The 18,332-nt window shown below is 41.1% G+C and overlaps 1 protein-coding gene across 1 annotated transcript in view; it reads left to right on the forward strand.

Moving 5' to 3' along the window:
- The window catches only part of dop1a (DOP1 leucine zipper like protein A), a 46,389-nt gene that overhangs the window by 1,102 nt on the left and 26,955 nt on the right, over window positions 1-18,332 (forward strand). The window contains 8 exon segments of the mRNA XM_071206050.1: window positions 5,678-5,878; window positions 6,708-6,889; window positions 6,969-7,139; window positions 9,090-9,279; window positions 10,631-10,729; window positions 13,451-13,550; window positions 16,933-17,042; window positions 17,988-18,102. Of these exon segments, the coding sequence (XP_071062151.1) occupies window positions 5,741-5,878; window positions 6,708-6,889; window positions 6,969-7,139; window positions 9,090-9,279; window positions 10,631-10,729; window positions 13,451-13,550; window positions 16,933-17,042; window positions 17,988-18,102 (1,105 nt within the window). The 5' untranslated portion in view covers window positions 5,678-5,740.

The raw sequence follows: 18,332 nt of genomic DNA on the forward strand, positions 1-18,332 counted from the left end.
GTGGACCCCCTCATGTTATTTTTTGGAATAATTCCGTGCAGTATTTTTTGACCCTTAGTTTTGGGAAGAACATAAAAGAAAATGCAAATTTCTGTAACAACAATGTAATTAATATCAAGGGATCCTATTATGCTTTTTGTGTTTTTCCCTTTCATGTAGTAGTGTGTTATATAGGTTGTTGTGCATGAAAATGGTACGTAACATAGTGACATCACTATGTAATTCTCATGCTTCTATTGGCTAGCGTTCCAACAAAGTGTTCGTGATAGGCTAAAGGACGGGACATCTCTAAGCGGTTGACCAATCACAACAGAGCCGGCTAGCTAACCAATCAGAGCAGACTGGGCTCTGGTTTCAGACAGAGGGTGAAAAGAGGTGCTGCAGTATGAGCCTATAAACAATAAAGACCTTTGTGAACATTAAAGCATGTAAACATGTCACAGTAGAGACACAAAAAATCGTGATTATAAGAATAGATATTGTGTTTGATTTTGTATATCCTAATATAGCATAAGCATTGTCTTTGCCTGGTTTTAAAGGCTGCATTACAGTTAAGTGATATCATTCTTGGAATTTACTAGACTGTTATATATACTGTTGTATCTGCTCATTATATTAACATCCATAATAATTATTTATCAAAACTGTTTTCTAAATATTTTTGCGAAAGCACCGATAGTCAACCCTACAATATTGCAGCAAAATCAAGGTATTTGCCTTAAAATATCCGGATTTTTTATTTTCTCTAGACACATCGATACTGTGACGGCCCCTAGGCCTTAGACTCAGGTCCCTGGTTAGCCACTCCCCAAATCAGGAGAGATTGCTGACACCTGATTTGGGTTGACTGCTCAGCTACAAGTATGGGTGCCTGAGCAGTCAGTCTTTCTCTCCTCTTGGGTTGCTTGGCTGGTTGGTTGGTTGGTTTGTTTGTTTGTTTGTTCTTTCTTTATATACTGATGCATGTTCACACACTACACACATTACTGATTAACTGACTTCATAGTTAATTTAGTTTCTTTAAATAAATGCACTTCAATTGGATGAATCATGTGTGGTCTCCTTCCTTTGTCCGTCCTTGAGCCAGGGCGTGACATGGGGGCTCGTCTAAAGTCAAAAGTCAAATTTTGACATACATTTTGTTGGTATGAATTTTCTGTACTAATTTAGGTTGGAGTATCACACATGGATGTAGTTGTTTTGGAGAGCTTTATTATAATCTAGTTTGGGCCAGTTTTCTTTGAGGTAAATATGCTAAATGTTTGGTGTGGCATGTGACTGGTGTTCTCCTCTGTGAGGCCAAGCAGCAGGTTCTAATAGAGAGTCTGTTGTCGGGGGTTGGGTTTAGTGTGACAGAGAAAGTGGCTAGAGCAGTTGTCTCGGGATCACGTCCATGGTTTCTTGTGGGGTCGCTGTGTATACAGTTGCTTTCCAGTGCCACTGGGTTTCAGTGAATAAATACCCGCCACAAGTATCTGTACGAAGACTAGGTACGAGTTTAGTCAGATAAGGGACATACTCTAATGAGTTAGTTGAGCATGGGGAGTCACCAGTTGTTGTTGCCACTAGTTGCATAGTGTAAAGGTTTGGTGTATGTTACCTCAATGTGGTTATCTAGGTTGCTAGATTTTTGTGGTTTGATATGGCTAACATTGTGGAAGATTTTGTTCAGTGTCCCTCGGCTGAGTTGTTGGAGCAATGTACAAAGGAGCAGTTGGTGAAGATTGCTCATTATTACTCTGTTGATTTTGATTCCAAGCAAACAAAGGAAACCCTGAAAAGTGTTATAAAGGCTCATTTGCTAGACTGTGCGGTACTGATGGACAGGGGAGGTAAGAGCATGGTCACTAATTATGTGTCTGGCTTGACATTTGAACAACAGGAACAATTGTTGATTTTGAGGTTAGAACAAATGAAACTGGATTTGGAACTGCAAAAATTGGCTTTGATTAGGGCAGGTAAAATGTCTGCATCGGCATTGAATGAGGAACTTGTAAGTTCACGCTTTGATGTTGCAAGTAATTTACTGTTGTTGCCAAAGTTTAATGAAAATGATATAGACACTTTTTTTTGTCTGTTTGAGCGTGTTGCTGATTCAAGGGGCTGGCCTGATGAGGACAGAACTTTAATGTTGCAGTGTGTGTTTACAGGTAAAGCACAAGAAGCCTACTCCGCTTTATCTTCTGATGCCTGTAAAGATTATGATACGGTGAAATCGTCTGTTTTGAAGGCTTATGAGTTGGTGCCTGAAGCGTACCGCCAACGTTTTAGAGACTGGCGAAAGAGTGGTAACAAAACACATGTGGAATTTACACGGGATTTGATCTTGCATTTCAAGCGCTGGTACTCTTCTTCTGGGGTAAAAACATTGGATCAGTTATGTGATTTAATCATTCTGGAGCAGTTGAAACAGTCGGTCCCTGAGAACATTGCAACCTATATTAATGAACATAAAGTCACATGTCCTAGGGAGGCAGCAGTACTGGCTGATGAGTATGTGTTGACGCACAGGCGCATCTTTGGTGAGCGTTATGAAAGGAATGAATCTCAGAAAGCAGGATCTTTGTCCCCAAAGTTTGCACAGCATCCTAATGGCACAAGCAATGCAAATGTGTGTAATTATTGCCATCAACAGGGTCATTGGAAAAAAGAATGTCCTTTGCTAGAGGGGAAAAGCAACAATTTTCGTGTGAAGTCAGTTGGTTTGGCTACAACTGTTCATAATCCCAGAGTTGGTGAAACAGAAGTCTTGGCTCCATTGCAAATGCAGGGTAAGGCAATTGATATCTCAGAGGTTGAGTCGGGTTATGCTTCGTTTATGTCTGACGGTTTTGTAACCCTAGTTGGGAGTGACAAGAAAGTTCAAGTCAGGATTTTGAGGGACTCAGGCGCTTTGAATACTTTGGTGAGGGAGGCCATCTTGCCTTTTTCTCCAGATTCAGACACGGGGCGCTGTGTTCCAGTTCGAGGGATTGGTCTGCAATCCATTTCTGTGCCTGAGCATAAACTGTTTCTGTCCTGTGATTTGGTCCAGAGAGAAGTGGAGGTTGGTGTTCGTCCAGAGTTGCCCGTGACTGGAGTGGACATCATTTTGGGAAATGACCTGGCAGGTGGTCGTGTTTGGCCAGATCATGCAAAGCCATTCAGGGGTAACAAAATAAACATTGCAGGAAAGAGTTTTCAAGTTAGAGGCGAGGACTGGTTTTGTCCAGATAAGTGTGGAATGATGAACTTTGCTAGAAGAAGCAGTTGTTACAGATGTGGCAGGAAGAAACCCATGAGGGCACAGATGATGAAAGCTGGAGGAACAGATAGTTGGAAAACTCTGGCTGGGAAGAGCAGGGGTCTCTTCAGTGTAAATGATTGGAAGTGCAAAACATGTGGCAATGTCAATTGGGCTAGAAGGTCAGAGTGCAACATTTGTAACACACGGAAGTATGTGAAAGAGAGCTACAGTAACCTCTTTGGGTAAGATGGGGCAGGCAAGGGGAGCTTCGTCCCATTCTTCTTGAAGTGTTGGCCGTACAGGCATTCCCTGTTTCGTCCACTAAGCAGCAGTAGTTGCTTTTCCTGGGGTTAGGCTGTAATGATTGCGGGTTTTGTGCAAATTTCGGTAGTCACCTCAGGTACTTTTTGTCATAGTTCCTTCTTTGCCTCGTATCACTTTTGATAGGCTTTTAATGCAGTTTTGTGTGCTCTGAAACGTGTTACTCGGATTTATGAATTGGAAGAAAATGTTGTGTCTAATGTTCTTGTTTTGTTTCAGGATCTGAGGTGCTACCTCATTCTTAAGGGGGAGGTGTGACGGCCCCTAGGCCTTTGGCTGCAGTCGGATAGTTTAAAAATCAGCTCCTAAGTTCTAACCCTATCGTCTATTCCTTGACCTCTGAGTGAAACGTCACGGGGTTAAGGGATAGTGGATAGGAGAATTCAAAAGGACTTAGGAGAAGAGACTGCGGTACTTTAGAGAATCCGAATGCACTTTCACTATCCGACGTCTTTATGATGCGCCAGCGGACGTCATTGTGTGCGTCTGCTGCTGTGGGGAAACCATGGAAACCACAGTTTTCTATACAGCGGACTACAACATGGATGCTTTAATAAGAACGAGGGACTACTGTGAACTCATCTAGAGACTCTGCTCCGTGCTCTGATGCTGCTGCTTTGCTTTATGAACGTGGACAACAGAGAAACATATTCTTCAGGACCAAAGTTGGAATTGAAATAAAAAAGGAAAGTGAAACTGCTCGTCACCCTCTCCCTCCGGTCCACATTAATACAAATGATCCCAATACGTATGATTGTATGAACTAAAGATCTTAAAATCAATACAGATGTATTTATTATAAACGTTAGTCCTTAACATCTATCACTGTGTATATCACCATTCAAACATCTTTTAAAAGTTGAACAAACCCCACACAGCTCAGTGAAGACTGAAATGTTGACTTTATTTGATCATTTCAGTAAAAACTAAGGTTCATATTTGTCTTTTTGATTATAATACTGATGAACGTTCAAAACAAAGCACTTTGGCAACTTACCACCTATGTTTTAAAAAGCTTAATAAGCACCGTAACTTTCATGATATAATTTCTCCGTCATAATCGGTTTTTTCCGTGAACGGCCGACTGTTGAGTGACGGCAAATGCTGCGGCTGCAAGGCATTGTGGGGCAGCATTTTCGCTTCTCCTGCCGGTTAGGGAAGTCCAGTGGTTCCTAAGCTAAAGGAGGTTATAAAGGAAGTTTGAAACCTCCTTTCCTATCATTCTCATCATTCTAGAGTATTCGAACGGCACTTATCATGGCTGCCACTGAGGGACTTCCGGGTCATTTCACTCCTTTAGGAAGGTTCCTAAGCTAAATGGACTATTCGACTTCAGCCTTAGACTCAGGTCCCTGGTTAGCCACTCCCCAAATCAGGAGAGATTGCTGACACCTGATTTGGGTTGACTGCTCAGCTACAAGTATGGGTGCCTGAGCAGTCAGTCTCTCTCTCCTCTTGGGTTGCTTGGCTCTACTGGACCTTGGTTTGTTTGTTTGTTTGTTCTTTCTTTATATACTGATGCATGTTCACACACTACACACATTGCTGATTAACTGACATCATAGTTAATTTAGTTTCTTTAAATAAATGCACTTCAATTGGATGAATCATGTGTGGTCTCCTTCCTTTGTCCGTCCTTGAGCCAGGGCGTGACAATACCTTGGGCAAAACTCGCTACCAAAATGTCATGCCTTTTCTAAATCTGGTCAATCCTCTCTTAGATGCGATACCCATACATTTCAAACTCCATTTAAAAGAGATGCAAGTGTAGCTTGTCTCAGTGTTAATGTTTTTTTTATGGTATTTTCAGTTTGTCTGCCTGGATTACAATGTATAAAGCATGTACTTAACAACATCTATGCACACTTACAGTACAAGGGCCTGTGCCTTTTGAAGGATGTGACATTTAAAGACTTACTTTTTTCTTCTATAATCTTTGGACATGGAAAAAAAACAGATTTTATGGCTGCAAGTGTCAGACTTTGCTCCTCCTCATATATGGGACCGTGTTGTTCTGAAATATCGTCCATGTACTGATTGATAGGCTCAGGCAGCGTGAAGATGACTAAACCTTTGCTTATTATCAGAGTGGATTTTTGATCTTCTGTACCTTCCTGTTTTGTTTTCCAGTGCAGGTGTGATGTATCGATGTGTGCCTGGAGTTGTACATTAGCGTAATAACCACCCAGGAGGATGAATGCAGAGGAAGTGGAGCTGCTCAGTGACTCCAAGTACAGGAACTATGTGGCAGCAGTGGACAAAGCCCTCAAGAACTTTGAGTACTCCAGTGAGTGGGCCGACCTCATCTCTGCGCTGGGCAAACTCAACAAGGTATGTAAATCTGACCTGAGGCAGGATGGTTGTTGTAGAATGCAATACAGTTCATACACATAAAGTATGTGACTTAGCATACATACAACTACATTCATAAAGTGATTGGATTAATGATTGGTGTAGAAGCTGAGCCTCACTTACTTTGCTGGTATTTAGCCTACTGTAAGGGATTGTAAAATAGAAATATCAACGTTTCCTTTTTGCTTGTGTGAAAAAAATGGTGAAATACACCTAAGAAAACATGCATTTTGTGAAGTAATAAGCATGGCAACAAGAGACATGAACTTATCTGAAAACCCATTTTATACACAAAAATGCTAGAGCTGCAATTAAGGATTGTTTTCATTGTTGATTCATCTGCAAAATAAATCTCCTAAATTCATCGATAATCTTTAATCCCTTTTTAAAAATAAGAAAAATGTAAACAAAAAAAAACAACGATGGCCTAATGTCTTATTTTGTTCAAACCAAAAGTCTACATACCCCAACATAGTGAGTGTTTAATGATGTGTGACACACAAAGCAGGACATCCTCTCATTTAAGAGGTTGGAATCAGAGAATATTTGATTATCTGACTGATTGTGTGTAAACAAAATGTCTTTAACTGTTAGTCCATTATGAAAATAGTTGTCCATAACTTTTCTATCTATTAACTTATTGTTTCACCTCTTATACAGTAGACACATTATCAGCGAGTTGCACAGAAATTCAGTAGAAATCCATTCAGATTCCATCCAAATCATTTCACAGAAATCCATTCAGCTTGTTACAATGTTGTCTGTGCATGCCTCATAACCATCCAGCATGTTTTACATCCTATCCTAGGTTTTGCAGAACAATGCGAAATACCAAGTGGTTCCCAAGAAGCTGACGATAGGCAAGCGGCTGGCCCAATGCCTCCACCCCGCCCTGCCCAGCGGGGTCCACCGCAAGGCTCTGGAGACGTACGAGATCATCTTCAAGATCATCGGACCCAAGAGGCTGGCCAAAGACCTGTTTCTCTACAGGTATGACTTGCTTACCACTCACACTGGAGATGGACAGTAAAGCTAGAACCACTTCTTGAGATCTTTTTTCTCGCTGCAGCTCGGGGCTCTTCCCGCTGCTCTCCAACGCTGCGATGTCCGTGAAGCCGGTGCTGCTGGGGCTCTATGAGACCTACTACCTGCCCCTGGGGAAGACCCTGAAGCCGGGCCTACAGGGCCTCCTGACCGGGGTCCTGCCGGGTCTGGAGGAGGGCTCTGAGTATTACGACAGGTGAGGAGAGCAGGAAAACACTTTGGAACAGGCCATTAGGAGAAAGCATTTTTACAGCGTAATGTGGAAGGAAATTGATTTCAGATCATATGAATGATAAATGAGATAGATGAGACGTTGCAAGATTATTGTTTCCAACTCAAGACACAGCCCAAGACTTGTGTCTCTGAGACGGTTTACTGTTGTATTCCAGGAACTACCTGCAGACTTGTCCACTATTACATTTTCTAGCTCATGAAATGCCAAATCCAATGCTTTTTATTTTGAATTGTCATAAAGTATATTGTTTTTCTTCTTTTCCTTTTGTTATATACTTTTTTCATATATTTGATGTATAATATATCATATATTTCCTTGGATAAAAACAGTGTATTTCCTCTGCTGTACACTAAGTTTAATTTTATTTAAGAACTTCATACATTTTAAGAGAGTTAAAGTGTGCAAACGAGAGAATAAAAATCATTGAGGTTTGCGAGAATAAACAGCATTGCAGGGTCATTAATTCAACACGTCCACAAAATACGGACGTATGGGCCCTTACACTTGTTCCAGAATTGATTGAACACATTTTTCTGAAGACAGAGAAACAATCTTATTGTTACTATAACAGTAATGTTGAATAGTGTATAATGTTGAATATTGCAAGGGCTTCTCAGTGTTGTGTGCGCTTTGTGAAACTCTGGCCAGAAAGTCATTTTCCCCAGACACTCGCAAAATATAAGCCAACGATCGGCTTCCCTACACTGTTATGAACTGATTTAATCATTTCTTATTTTGACACAAGTGGTTGTTTACATCGTGATTGGTATCTTATAAGAGCAGGGAAAGGATTCATCTCATCAGTGCTGCTGTAGTTCCTCTCACAGACGCTAGAGGGGGCTGCCGCTCCATCTTAAGTCACAATGACATAACTCTTGGAGGGGCTGTCTTACACTTCCTAAAGAAGCACTGCTGGTGTGACTCATGAAAGTAACAATGGTTTATTTAGAATAAAATGTCCCAGGCAGCTATTTCAGATGTAGTTAATGTTATGAATAACACCTGTGCTGTTAAAAAGGCCTATTTGCATTCTTCCACTTATTTGGCTTCTCCCACATTGCAGAGGTTAACAGCAAGTTGCATTATCTTTACTACCTCCTGTTGCCGTTTCCCGTTAATGTTTCAATAATTCAGTTTCCACACAGAGGACATTAGAATTTCTTAATGTCTTAAAGCTGCACTAGGATTGCAAAATCAAAATAATGTTGTCTGCTCTATCTTAGATTTCCCAGATCAACATTATTTGCCCAGATAAATGTACTGTTGCATATATAGTATATCGTTCTGGTAAAAAACAAGAGACCACTGCAGCATTATCAGTTTCTCTGGTTTTTAGTATTTATAGGTGTTTGTTTGAGTAAAATCAACCTTTTTTTATTTTGTTCTATACACTATTGACAACATTTCTCTGTGTTGGAATTCATCAGACACTGGAATTAAATGGCTGCCATACATGTAGAGATGGAGATTTAAGAACAAATTGGAGTGGTCTCTTAATTTTTTCCAGAGCTGTATACACCAGTCAGTTAGGAGAGATGGCAAATGAAAGCTTCATAGTGAAATCCAAATGCACTCATAAACCACAGCAAGTGGTCTGTTCAGAGAAAGCATTGAGTGATGCATCTCTGTTCCTTTTGAAATCTTTTGGGTACTACTGGGACTCTGTTTCTGCTCTAGTCATTGCTTAATATTTGGCCATTAAGAACATTCGATGAGCCCTCAATGACTCTCTCCATCTGGGCAGGGCACTGTCAGTCAGTCTGATATCATCATGTGAAGCAGCTGCTTTAAACAAGGGTTTTTCCTTCTGAGTGCCAGCTTTGCGGACGACATCAGTTCTAGTGTGGTAGGACTACAGTGCAGATGTGTAATAGTTACCGTGTTCACTGTGTCCTCTCTGTGTTCTCACAGAACCAACACCCTGTTGGAGAAGGTGGCTGCAGCGGTGGAGCAGTCGGCCTTCTACAGTGCCTTGTGGGGCAGCATCCTGACCAGCCCCGCGGTGCGCCTCCCCGGGGTGTCCTTCGTTCTGCTGCACCTCAACCGCAAGCTCTCCATGGAGGACCAACTCTACGTCATCGGCAGTGACATCGAGCTCATGGTACATGACACGACAGAGCAAAACAAACATCCCCTGACAAAAATAACTAATGACAGAATTGCATGCACGATTTGGAAAATATTACCGTTGTGGTTATTTTGACTGATATTGCAATTTCATTTATTTTTTAACATATTCTGTGCCAAACAAGTATATTTTCATGAGGTTTGTAGAATACTTTTTGTAGCCGGGACTTTTCTGAGGCACAACAATTCTTCATTCAGAATGATATGTTCACGTGTTTTGCCTTTACTCAATATTCAATACTGCAATAGTGATATTGCATTACTCCAAATTTCAATTAATTGCAGCCCTAGAATTGCATCCTCCTAGCTGAAAATAAGGTTTGAACACCTAACAAGTCAACTGATGGCTCTGAAGGACAAAATGAACACAACCTGCTCCTCCAAAATGTAAGATGAGCAAAGTGTCCAATGCTACTTTCTAATAGAAAAAGAGAGGGATTAACACACAGAGTGTACCACAGAGCAGAGTCCTGCACGGGTCTGATTTTCAAGACCCGCTCCCGCCCCGCACCCGCGACGTGCAATACCGAACCCGCCCCGCTACCCGCACATATTGCCAATTAGTTCCGCAACCCGACCCGTCTGCACAAGATCCGCAACCCGACCCGAACCCGCATATATGAGCAGTGAAAACGTGCAATTATTAACACACGCAGTTGCATATTTGTCTCAAAAAGCGTGGGATGTTGGTTCTTTTCTCCATCTAGGACGACACCAAAAGCCTCCCAGACGTTGGATTTCGCTCTTGAGGAAGTGTTATCGAAAATGCTGTATTCTCCGCTAGACCTTCACCAGTCAAACATTAAACTAAATTATTATCATTTTAATATATTTATTATGCAACACCCGCGACTCGACCCGCATTATCTTTGTTTTACCCAGAACCGAACCTGGAAAAAAGCTTTTGGAAAAATACCACCCGCGAATCACTTTTTTTGCGGGTCACTCGGCGGGTACCCCACCCGATGCAGGACTTTGCCACAGAGCCAGAGACACTGGTAACTGCCTAATAAATGTCAGTTATTGAAAAATATGTTTTATAACCATTGACTTGAGAAATGTATTTTGCTTATCAGTTCATCAGATGAAATGTTTAAATAGCAATCACATAAAAATGAAAAAATCATGATTACCTAAAATGAGTAGTATTATCCTAAAGCCAGTTTAATAAGCTAGAAGGAATGTGTACACGCGTTCAGATTGATTGCAATTGCATGTTTTACTAGAATCACTGCGATGGTTCAAATAGTGCAATTTTATATATAATGCTCCTATTGTTAAATGTATTGAAAGAAGCAGGTTGAATAATGTTGTGTTCTCACCAGGTGGAGGCGGTCAGTACCTCAGTCCAGGACTCCAGTGTGTTGGTGCAGAGGAGCACCCTGGACCTCATCCTCTTCTGCTTCCCCTTCCACATGAGCCAGGTGAGGAAGCTGTGAGGCTGAGCTCTGTGTGTTAACACCGGGATGGTAAAGATCTGTGCGTCTGTACTACAGGTACAATCTGGTCTCGACTCTAGGTTTTATTTATCAGGATGTTCATAATAAAGCTTATTGAGTGGGAATGCTGACACAGCATTCCCACTATCTGTTATGCTACGCAGGAAATTCTTTATTATTCTGCCGGGTTATTTTGCGCCTCTTCTTCTCCCACATTCCACATCGCAGAAACTCCGTTCAAACATCAAAACGTTCAGCTCGGTCGGGAATCGATGGCTATTACTTTTATCATTCATAACTTTCTTAATTCCAGAGATACATCCCATAATACATAACATTTTTAACATGGAAGTCAATGGAGAAACTCTTCAGACTTCAACAATCTTCATGCAACTTCAACTGCTAACTGCTCCTTCTTCAACTGCTAACTGCTCCTTCATACTTTCACTCAGAAACCTCATTCCAACTTTAAAATGTTACACGTCTTTCTGACATTATTCATGTAACACAACTTTTAAATCTGATTCTTACTTTTAGAGATATTAAACATTGTTCAGACCTTGGTAAAGAGGCCTTCTTCAGATTTTAGAGTGCGTGATGTGTCACAGCTAGAGTGGAGGACAGATTTAATTTTAATTTTGCCTTCATATTTTCTTTTAAACCTGCCATAATTTTTCATGCATTTAGACTTTTATTTTCTTGTTCTTATTTCACATTAAAGTCCCCTCTATTCATGAACCCTTTAAAGCAGTGGTTCTCAACTGGTCAGGCCTCGGGACCCACTTTTTCCTTAGTCAATAGATCGCGACCCGAAATTTTGAACCACTCAAATCTATTCAACAAAAAATCCTGCAGTAATAAATACGCTTTGCAGCATACAATATTAATTAAAGTGAAGTACAGTGCACACTGTATATCCCTTATATCCCTTCACAGAACAAAAGAATGCTTTTAAATAAGGTTTAATGAGATGATGGAATAACATAAACTGTATAACATAAAAAGGCACACGTGCTGAAAACCTAACCCCAGAAGGGTGGGTCTGGGGGATTCTCCCCCATGAGATTTTTTTAAATACTAACATATAAACTACGCATTCTGGTACACTCTGAGAAGAAAATAAATAGATGTATTACGACATATTAATAATATTTTATGCCATTGTTTGTTTTTCACTTTGTTCTGACAGCTAAACTTGCTGCTCCACACAGAGAGAAGAGCAAAGAGGAGATAGTCTGTGTGAAATAGTTTAAATTGTGGGTAAGGGACCTGTCAATCATCCTGTCACTCATCAAACCGGGGGTCATATTTCATTATGTGTTCATTTCTATCTGAAGTTGAACCGATGGATGTACAAAGAATAGTTCTACCGCAAAGTTATTCTCCGTGGGGACTTCCGGCTTGATTCTGATTGGCCAGAAGACTCGAAAAAACATCAGCAAAGATGTTTTATTGAGAAGATGATCACTACGTGACAGAAGTTTTCAAAACCGTTTATGGTCTCCGGCACTTTCAGTCCAACGCCTACTGCATGCACAGCGTTAGAAAATCGGGCCTTCAAAATAAAAGTTTGACTTTCCCCCCCACCACTTATATACCAGGTGCGACTGTTGCTATGTGAGTTAATATTTCAAATACAAGGTTGCTTGTTTGATTCAAGCTCTTGTAGTAAATATGTCACGGTATTTATCCCTAACATTTGATCAACTTAATGACACACACTCAACTTAATAAAACCATCGATGCACTAGAGTGTCAGCTTTTCTAAAATAGAAACTTCAATGTTCACATCTTTCTAAATGATTCTACTTTTCAATGACCTACAAATAATCCTAATAATAATCCCATTTTCCATCTTCCAACTGTTCATATTTTTTGGTCAATCAACAAACCTGTTACAAATGTGTTCAACAAATGTAAGCCTTTGCCACATTTATTTGAATTATTTATATAATTCCTACATAATGGAGAAGCTTGGATCACCATGGAAACCTTTGATCTCTGGACACATCGTTAGCTCAAATATAAACACCTGTGTCATGGAACACAATGATGTCATAACTCCAACTGACATGCTCAGAGCAGCAGACTTCAGATAATGGTTAATGGTCCTGCCCTCAACAGCTCTACGTCAATTATGGGGTGTCATCATATGCCGTTTCCATGGAAACGCATCCCTCGCCATAAAACACGATGTTGTCGTAACGCCTATGAAAAGGGTCAAAACAGCACCACACTTCAGATAATGATTAACCGTCCAGCCCTCAACAGCTCTTCGTCAATTATTTATCTTCAGATGGGATGTCATCAAATGCCGTTGGCATGGCGACAGATCTTTCGCCATCAAGTTAGTTCAAAAGTTTGCAGTTCAAATATTCTGCTGCTTTTCCAAGCCTTTTTATTTTCTTTTCTTCTCTCATCACACATTCAAGCCCCCAGTGTTCATGTATCATTTCAATCTAAATTATTCACTTTCTTCGTTCTTACACATTACATTTCATCATAGCAGTTTAGCGTCAGTTTTCAGCATAAAGCATTCCCACTAGCAATTTCTTCAGGAATTGTATTCTCTAGTATTAGTACTGATATTGGCATTTTTATCTTCAGATGTTTGTTTCTTTATCGCTGTCCATTTGCAAATGTGTGATAATGATGAATTCTTTGTGACATCTGACAGTCACAAATGTTCTGCTCTATTGTATTCAGGCGACTCGCCCTGACATGATCCGGATCCTGTCTGCAGCTTTGCATGTGGTTTTAAGAAGAGACATGTCCCTCAACCGCAGACTTTACGCCTGGCTGTTGGGTACGAAATACACGCACACGCACACGCACACGCACACACACACACACACACACACACACACACACACACACACACACACACTACTTAGTCAGGTATACCAGGGTTCCTGTTCTTCATATATTTGTGCAGAATTAAGAGAAATGCTTTAAAAATCACATTATCACATTTTAAACACCGAAATCAGCAGCAAATATTCAGTATTGGATAATCAAATTAATCAATTAAAATAACCTGAAGATAGAATCAAATATTATTTTTTTCCCCCCTAAAACTCCATTGACATGCAGGATGGCAGGATTCGCCGAACTGCATTGTGGGAGCAAAGCGTAGCTTCTCTCACGGTGCTCGCTGCAAAAGTAGAGCAATGTTCTACTTTTGACGCCTCGACAGAAGCGTCAGCCAATCGAATCATATGCCAGTACAAGCTCTAGCCAATCAAACCGCATGCTTGTGTGTCTGGGGCGGGAGATTCATGTGATTGGTTGTTGGTCGAGTTTCAGCCCCCCCCCCGCCGGCAAGCGACAACGCACGCTGGGCTGTAACAGAGCCCCTAGGTGCAGCTGTGGATCCTCCAGCTGGAGGCGCTGCTGCACTCTCTTCACTGTTTCCTGGTGGTTCAGCAGGAATAAGACGTCTCCAGCTCTCAGCTCTTCCTCTGTGGCTTTGATTGTTTCTGTAAGAGCTTCTATGTCTCTGCTTAGGGCCGAAATCTTCCCGTCCATCATTGACATCTTCTGTACCTTTTCAATCTTCGGAGCACCCAGCCTAGCCTTTTCCTCCTCTAGTAGAAACTTGTGAAGCTTCTTAAACTGCTCCTTAATTCGCGCCCCTCTGTTTGTTGCTCCTGGACATTAATGTGTTCTGCTGTTTGCCCAAAGTTTCCTTGAATTTGTTCAAAGAGCTTCAGTTTCTCCTGTAAGGGCTTCAGGGATTTCTGGAGCTCCTTTTTTCGGTCTTCGGCTGCTTCATTGACGGGTGTGAATCTGTGGTTGCTGTGTGTTTTTGAATCTCTGCAGATGACACACACTGGTTCCTGATGCTGCTGACAGAAGAGTTTCAGTTTCTCAGAGTGCAGACTGCAGAGAGCTTCTGAGGTTATTTTCTGCAATCTGAAGGCCTCACACAGATTCTGTAATGCCAGGTTACTTGGTGGATCACATGTCGGGGATATTTTATTACAGCGCGGACCCATGCAAATGAGTTGCCCCCCCCACCATGTCTGCAGACAGTCTTTACAGAAGCTGTGGCTATATGACAACACAACAGGCTGTTTAAAGATGTCCTTGCAGACAAGACAGATGAGTTCCTTGTCAGATTGAAAAAACATCTGTGAATTACAAAACAGACAGTGGGTCAGTTGTACTTCCTTATGAAGTCCTTTTTATAATGTGAAATCAGCAGCAGTTTGGGGAAGTACTCGTATAAAGGAGATGGGGGGGGTCAGGTTGTTAGCGCACAAGATGCATATGTGTCCCGATGTAAGAACAGGGAATCAGACTTTGTCAGTGATGTTGATTTGTTTAGGGTGTGGTCTGTAACAATAAAGCAAACCATGGAACAATTATTAATAGCACAAACAATACAGTTAACCCTACTAGAGGGGTACCGATGCACATGACACAAATCAGGATCGGCCAATCATTTGTTCACACTGTGTTTTCATATCCAGGGCTGAGAAAGAAACTTATAATTAATAGCATACTGGTACGTTGTGCGACATATAAAAGATAATATAAAACTGTAATAATGAGCCTTTGAAATATAATGAACATTTGACATGGCGCATGTGAGTCACAGCGCAATGCACGGACAAAGCGGTTCGCCCGTCAGCGGCATAACAGCAGAAGCTCGGTAAGGATTCTTAATGTGTGTCAGATCAGGCGGCGAGGACACATTTTTCACACAGTATATCATAACTTACATCTTCACACACAACTTGGGGATGTGTAACTAAATTGTAACGCCAACAAACTAACCAAAGAAATAATAATAAATAAAGAAACAAGTAAAATTATATATCATCCAGTAGTTTTAAATGTAAATTCATATAACAAACCCATCAATAAAACACAGCAAACAGAAAAATATCTGGCAAAGATATTGGTGGAAAGCTACAAAATAATCTTCTTCTGTTTGAGGTTTATAAATAAGAATACACTCACCTGTATGCCTTTACACACAGCCGTAAACAAAGGCAAAAGAAACAGGAGGAGTAAAAACAAGTCCTCTTTAAATATCTCAAAAACCAAAGTAAACCGTTGACCACCCAGAGAAGGCGGAGCATATTTCCACCAGACTAAAGAAAACGTCATTATTGTGAAATGAGGAACACGGATTGCAAGGTGAGTATTTTACTTTTCTGATTTCCACATTCTCTCATACCACCACATACACAAGATGCAGGCTCCAGTTATCCTGACTGCTCTGTCTGAGCCCAACCTCTGCCTCCCGAAATTAAATCCACCAAGGGCCTGATTTGGCCCCCGGGCCTTACTTGGACAGCTGTGGGAACCCTGGTGTACAAACCTTTACACAGCCATTGCTCTGTTTTGTGATTTGCTCCGGCACTATGTTTAGAATGCTGTGTTCCAGTTGTATTTTTCTTTTGTGAAACACACGTTAGGCTCATATCTGCTGTAGTCTCACTTTATTTTCTCTTGTTTGCAACTCGCTGCGGATGAACTTGCTGGTAAGTGTCTGCATGCCTAAGGATGGAAGCTGAACGCATCAAGCTTATGTTATTTTTAACAGCAACTTTCAATGATAGCAACCTTAGACTCTCTAAAAAAAGTCAACGTAGCCTCCAAGTCTAAAAAGAAGTGAATGTGACTTAAAGCTGCATTATTTCAAATGACCAGAAGGGAAGTATCCACTGACTGTAAGAAGAATACATCTGATTGTATAGAAGTCTCTCACCTCACTTAACATTTTCCTCATGAGTTTATGGTCTGAATTGCTAGTTTTTAATCTTCTCCATTTCAGCACGATGGTTATTTTGTAAACTATGGTTCCATGTATCAGACCTTGTAGAGAAGTAGCAAAGAATATCCCTCCAAAGCTTAACCGTCTCCTCAATAAAAGTCCCTTCTGGCTCCAAGAACCCAAGACGGCAAAGGCCAAAAACTATTGGCTCCAAAGCGGTAGTCCACAAACCACTTCTTCACGCAATGATTTAGATTTGTCAAACGAAAGATACATTCTGGCCCGTCAGAGGGTTTTCCCCCCAATAGAGATACAATATTATGTTAGATTGACAAGCCCAATATGGCAATCCAGTATATGGACTTTATTACACCCTGACAACCGTTTGTTTGATGTTTGATTTGTACTGTACGTCTAAAGGTTTGTGCCATTATAACAGTCATGTCTTTGTTTATTGAAGGCTTTGAAAACAACGGTGTGAGAACAGGCCCCCGCAGCACTCGGCAGAGCAACCCAGAGGAGCACGCCAGCCAATACTTCAACTCCTTCTCTAAAGACATGCTGGTCCAGGTGAGGTCCTAAGCCATTTGCAAAGACAACATGGAATATGATGTCTTATGTTTAAAAGTAGCTTCCAAATAAGTTTATGTTTTGTCTTGAATTTTGCTGATCTGGTTCCCTTTCACACAAGTGTTCTCTTAAAGAGGCCCAATTAAGCTGTTTGGGGTTTTCCCTGTAGTATGTTATATACAGTAGGTTTTTGTGCACGTCAATGGTCTGCAAAGGCTAAAATCTAAAAGTTCCCTCCAGAGGGAGTTTCTCTCCCACACACTCCTGCCTTAAATACCGCACTTGGACTCCTTTTATCACTTCCGTAACATAGTGACATGACGACTGTATGTAGCACTCGCTTTTCGCTTGGCTAGCACTCCAACACATTGAACGTGATAGGCTAAGGGGTGGGACATCTCTAAGCGGTCAACTAATCAGAGCAGACTGGGATCTGGTTTCAGACAGAGGGTGAAAAGAGGTGCTGCAGCACAGGCAGTATGAGCATGTAAACATGTCATAGAGGCACTCAATTGCAGAATAGGGCCCCTTTAATACTTTTCATCCCACAACCCACATCCTCTTGGCATGTAATGAGCTCTGGTACTCCAGGGGTTGGAACAGGCGTCAAACAGAGCGACCATGAGGGGAACTTTTGTTATTGAAAGTGATTTTTTGTTTTTGTTTTATATTTATGCTCTCTTGCCATCTGCTCTGAGGTAGTTTTTGGAGCACCCTCCATTGGGAGAAGGTTGTTCCTGGCTTCACACCATTATGGGGCAGACGAAGCGTGAAACACACACAAAAATAAAAGGGGGTTCAATGCAAATATGGAATTGGCTTGTTTAAAAGAAAAAAAAGATTTAAAAAAAACATGTCCCCTCTGCTGCGTCAAAAAAGGCTTCAGATGTGTTTTTATATTTTACTGAAATAAAAGTGTGTGTATGTGCCTTTGTGTGTTTTCAGGCGATGGTTGGGATCTTGCAGGGCAAGGCCCGAGGCGGGGAGGAAGAGAGCGTCCTCATGCACGACCTCAAGCCATTTCGCATCCTCATCAGTCTGCTGGACAAACCGGAACTTGGTAACCAGTCTCTCAATGTGTAGACACCAACAGTCTAGTTAGTGTTAATGCGTATGTAATAGGGATGTAACGATATATTGAATATCGCGATATTGCGGTAAATAAATGTCTCAATACCGTCGTGAGACTGACTAAATATACCGCCATTTTTTGGAATTTTTGAAAAATATTTATTTATTTATTTTTTATATAAAACCTTTTATTCAGCCAAATGGTCCCATTAAGATAAA

The sequence above is a fragment of the Pseudochaenichthys georgianus genome, chromosome 16 (assembly GCF_902827115.2).
Source record: "Pseudochaenichthys georgianus chromosome 16, fPseGeo1.2, whole genome shotgun sequence".
In the NCBI taxonomy this organism is placed as follows: domain Eukaryota; kingdom Metazoa; phylum Chordata; class Actinopteri; order Perciformes; family Channichthyidae; genus Pseudochaenichthys; species Pseudochaenichthys georgianus.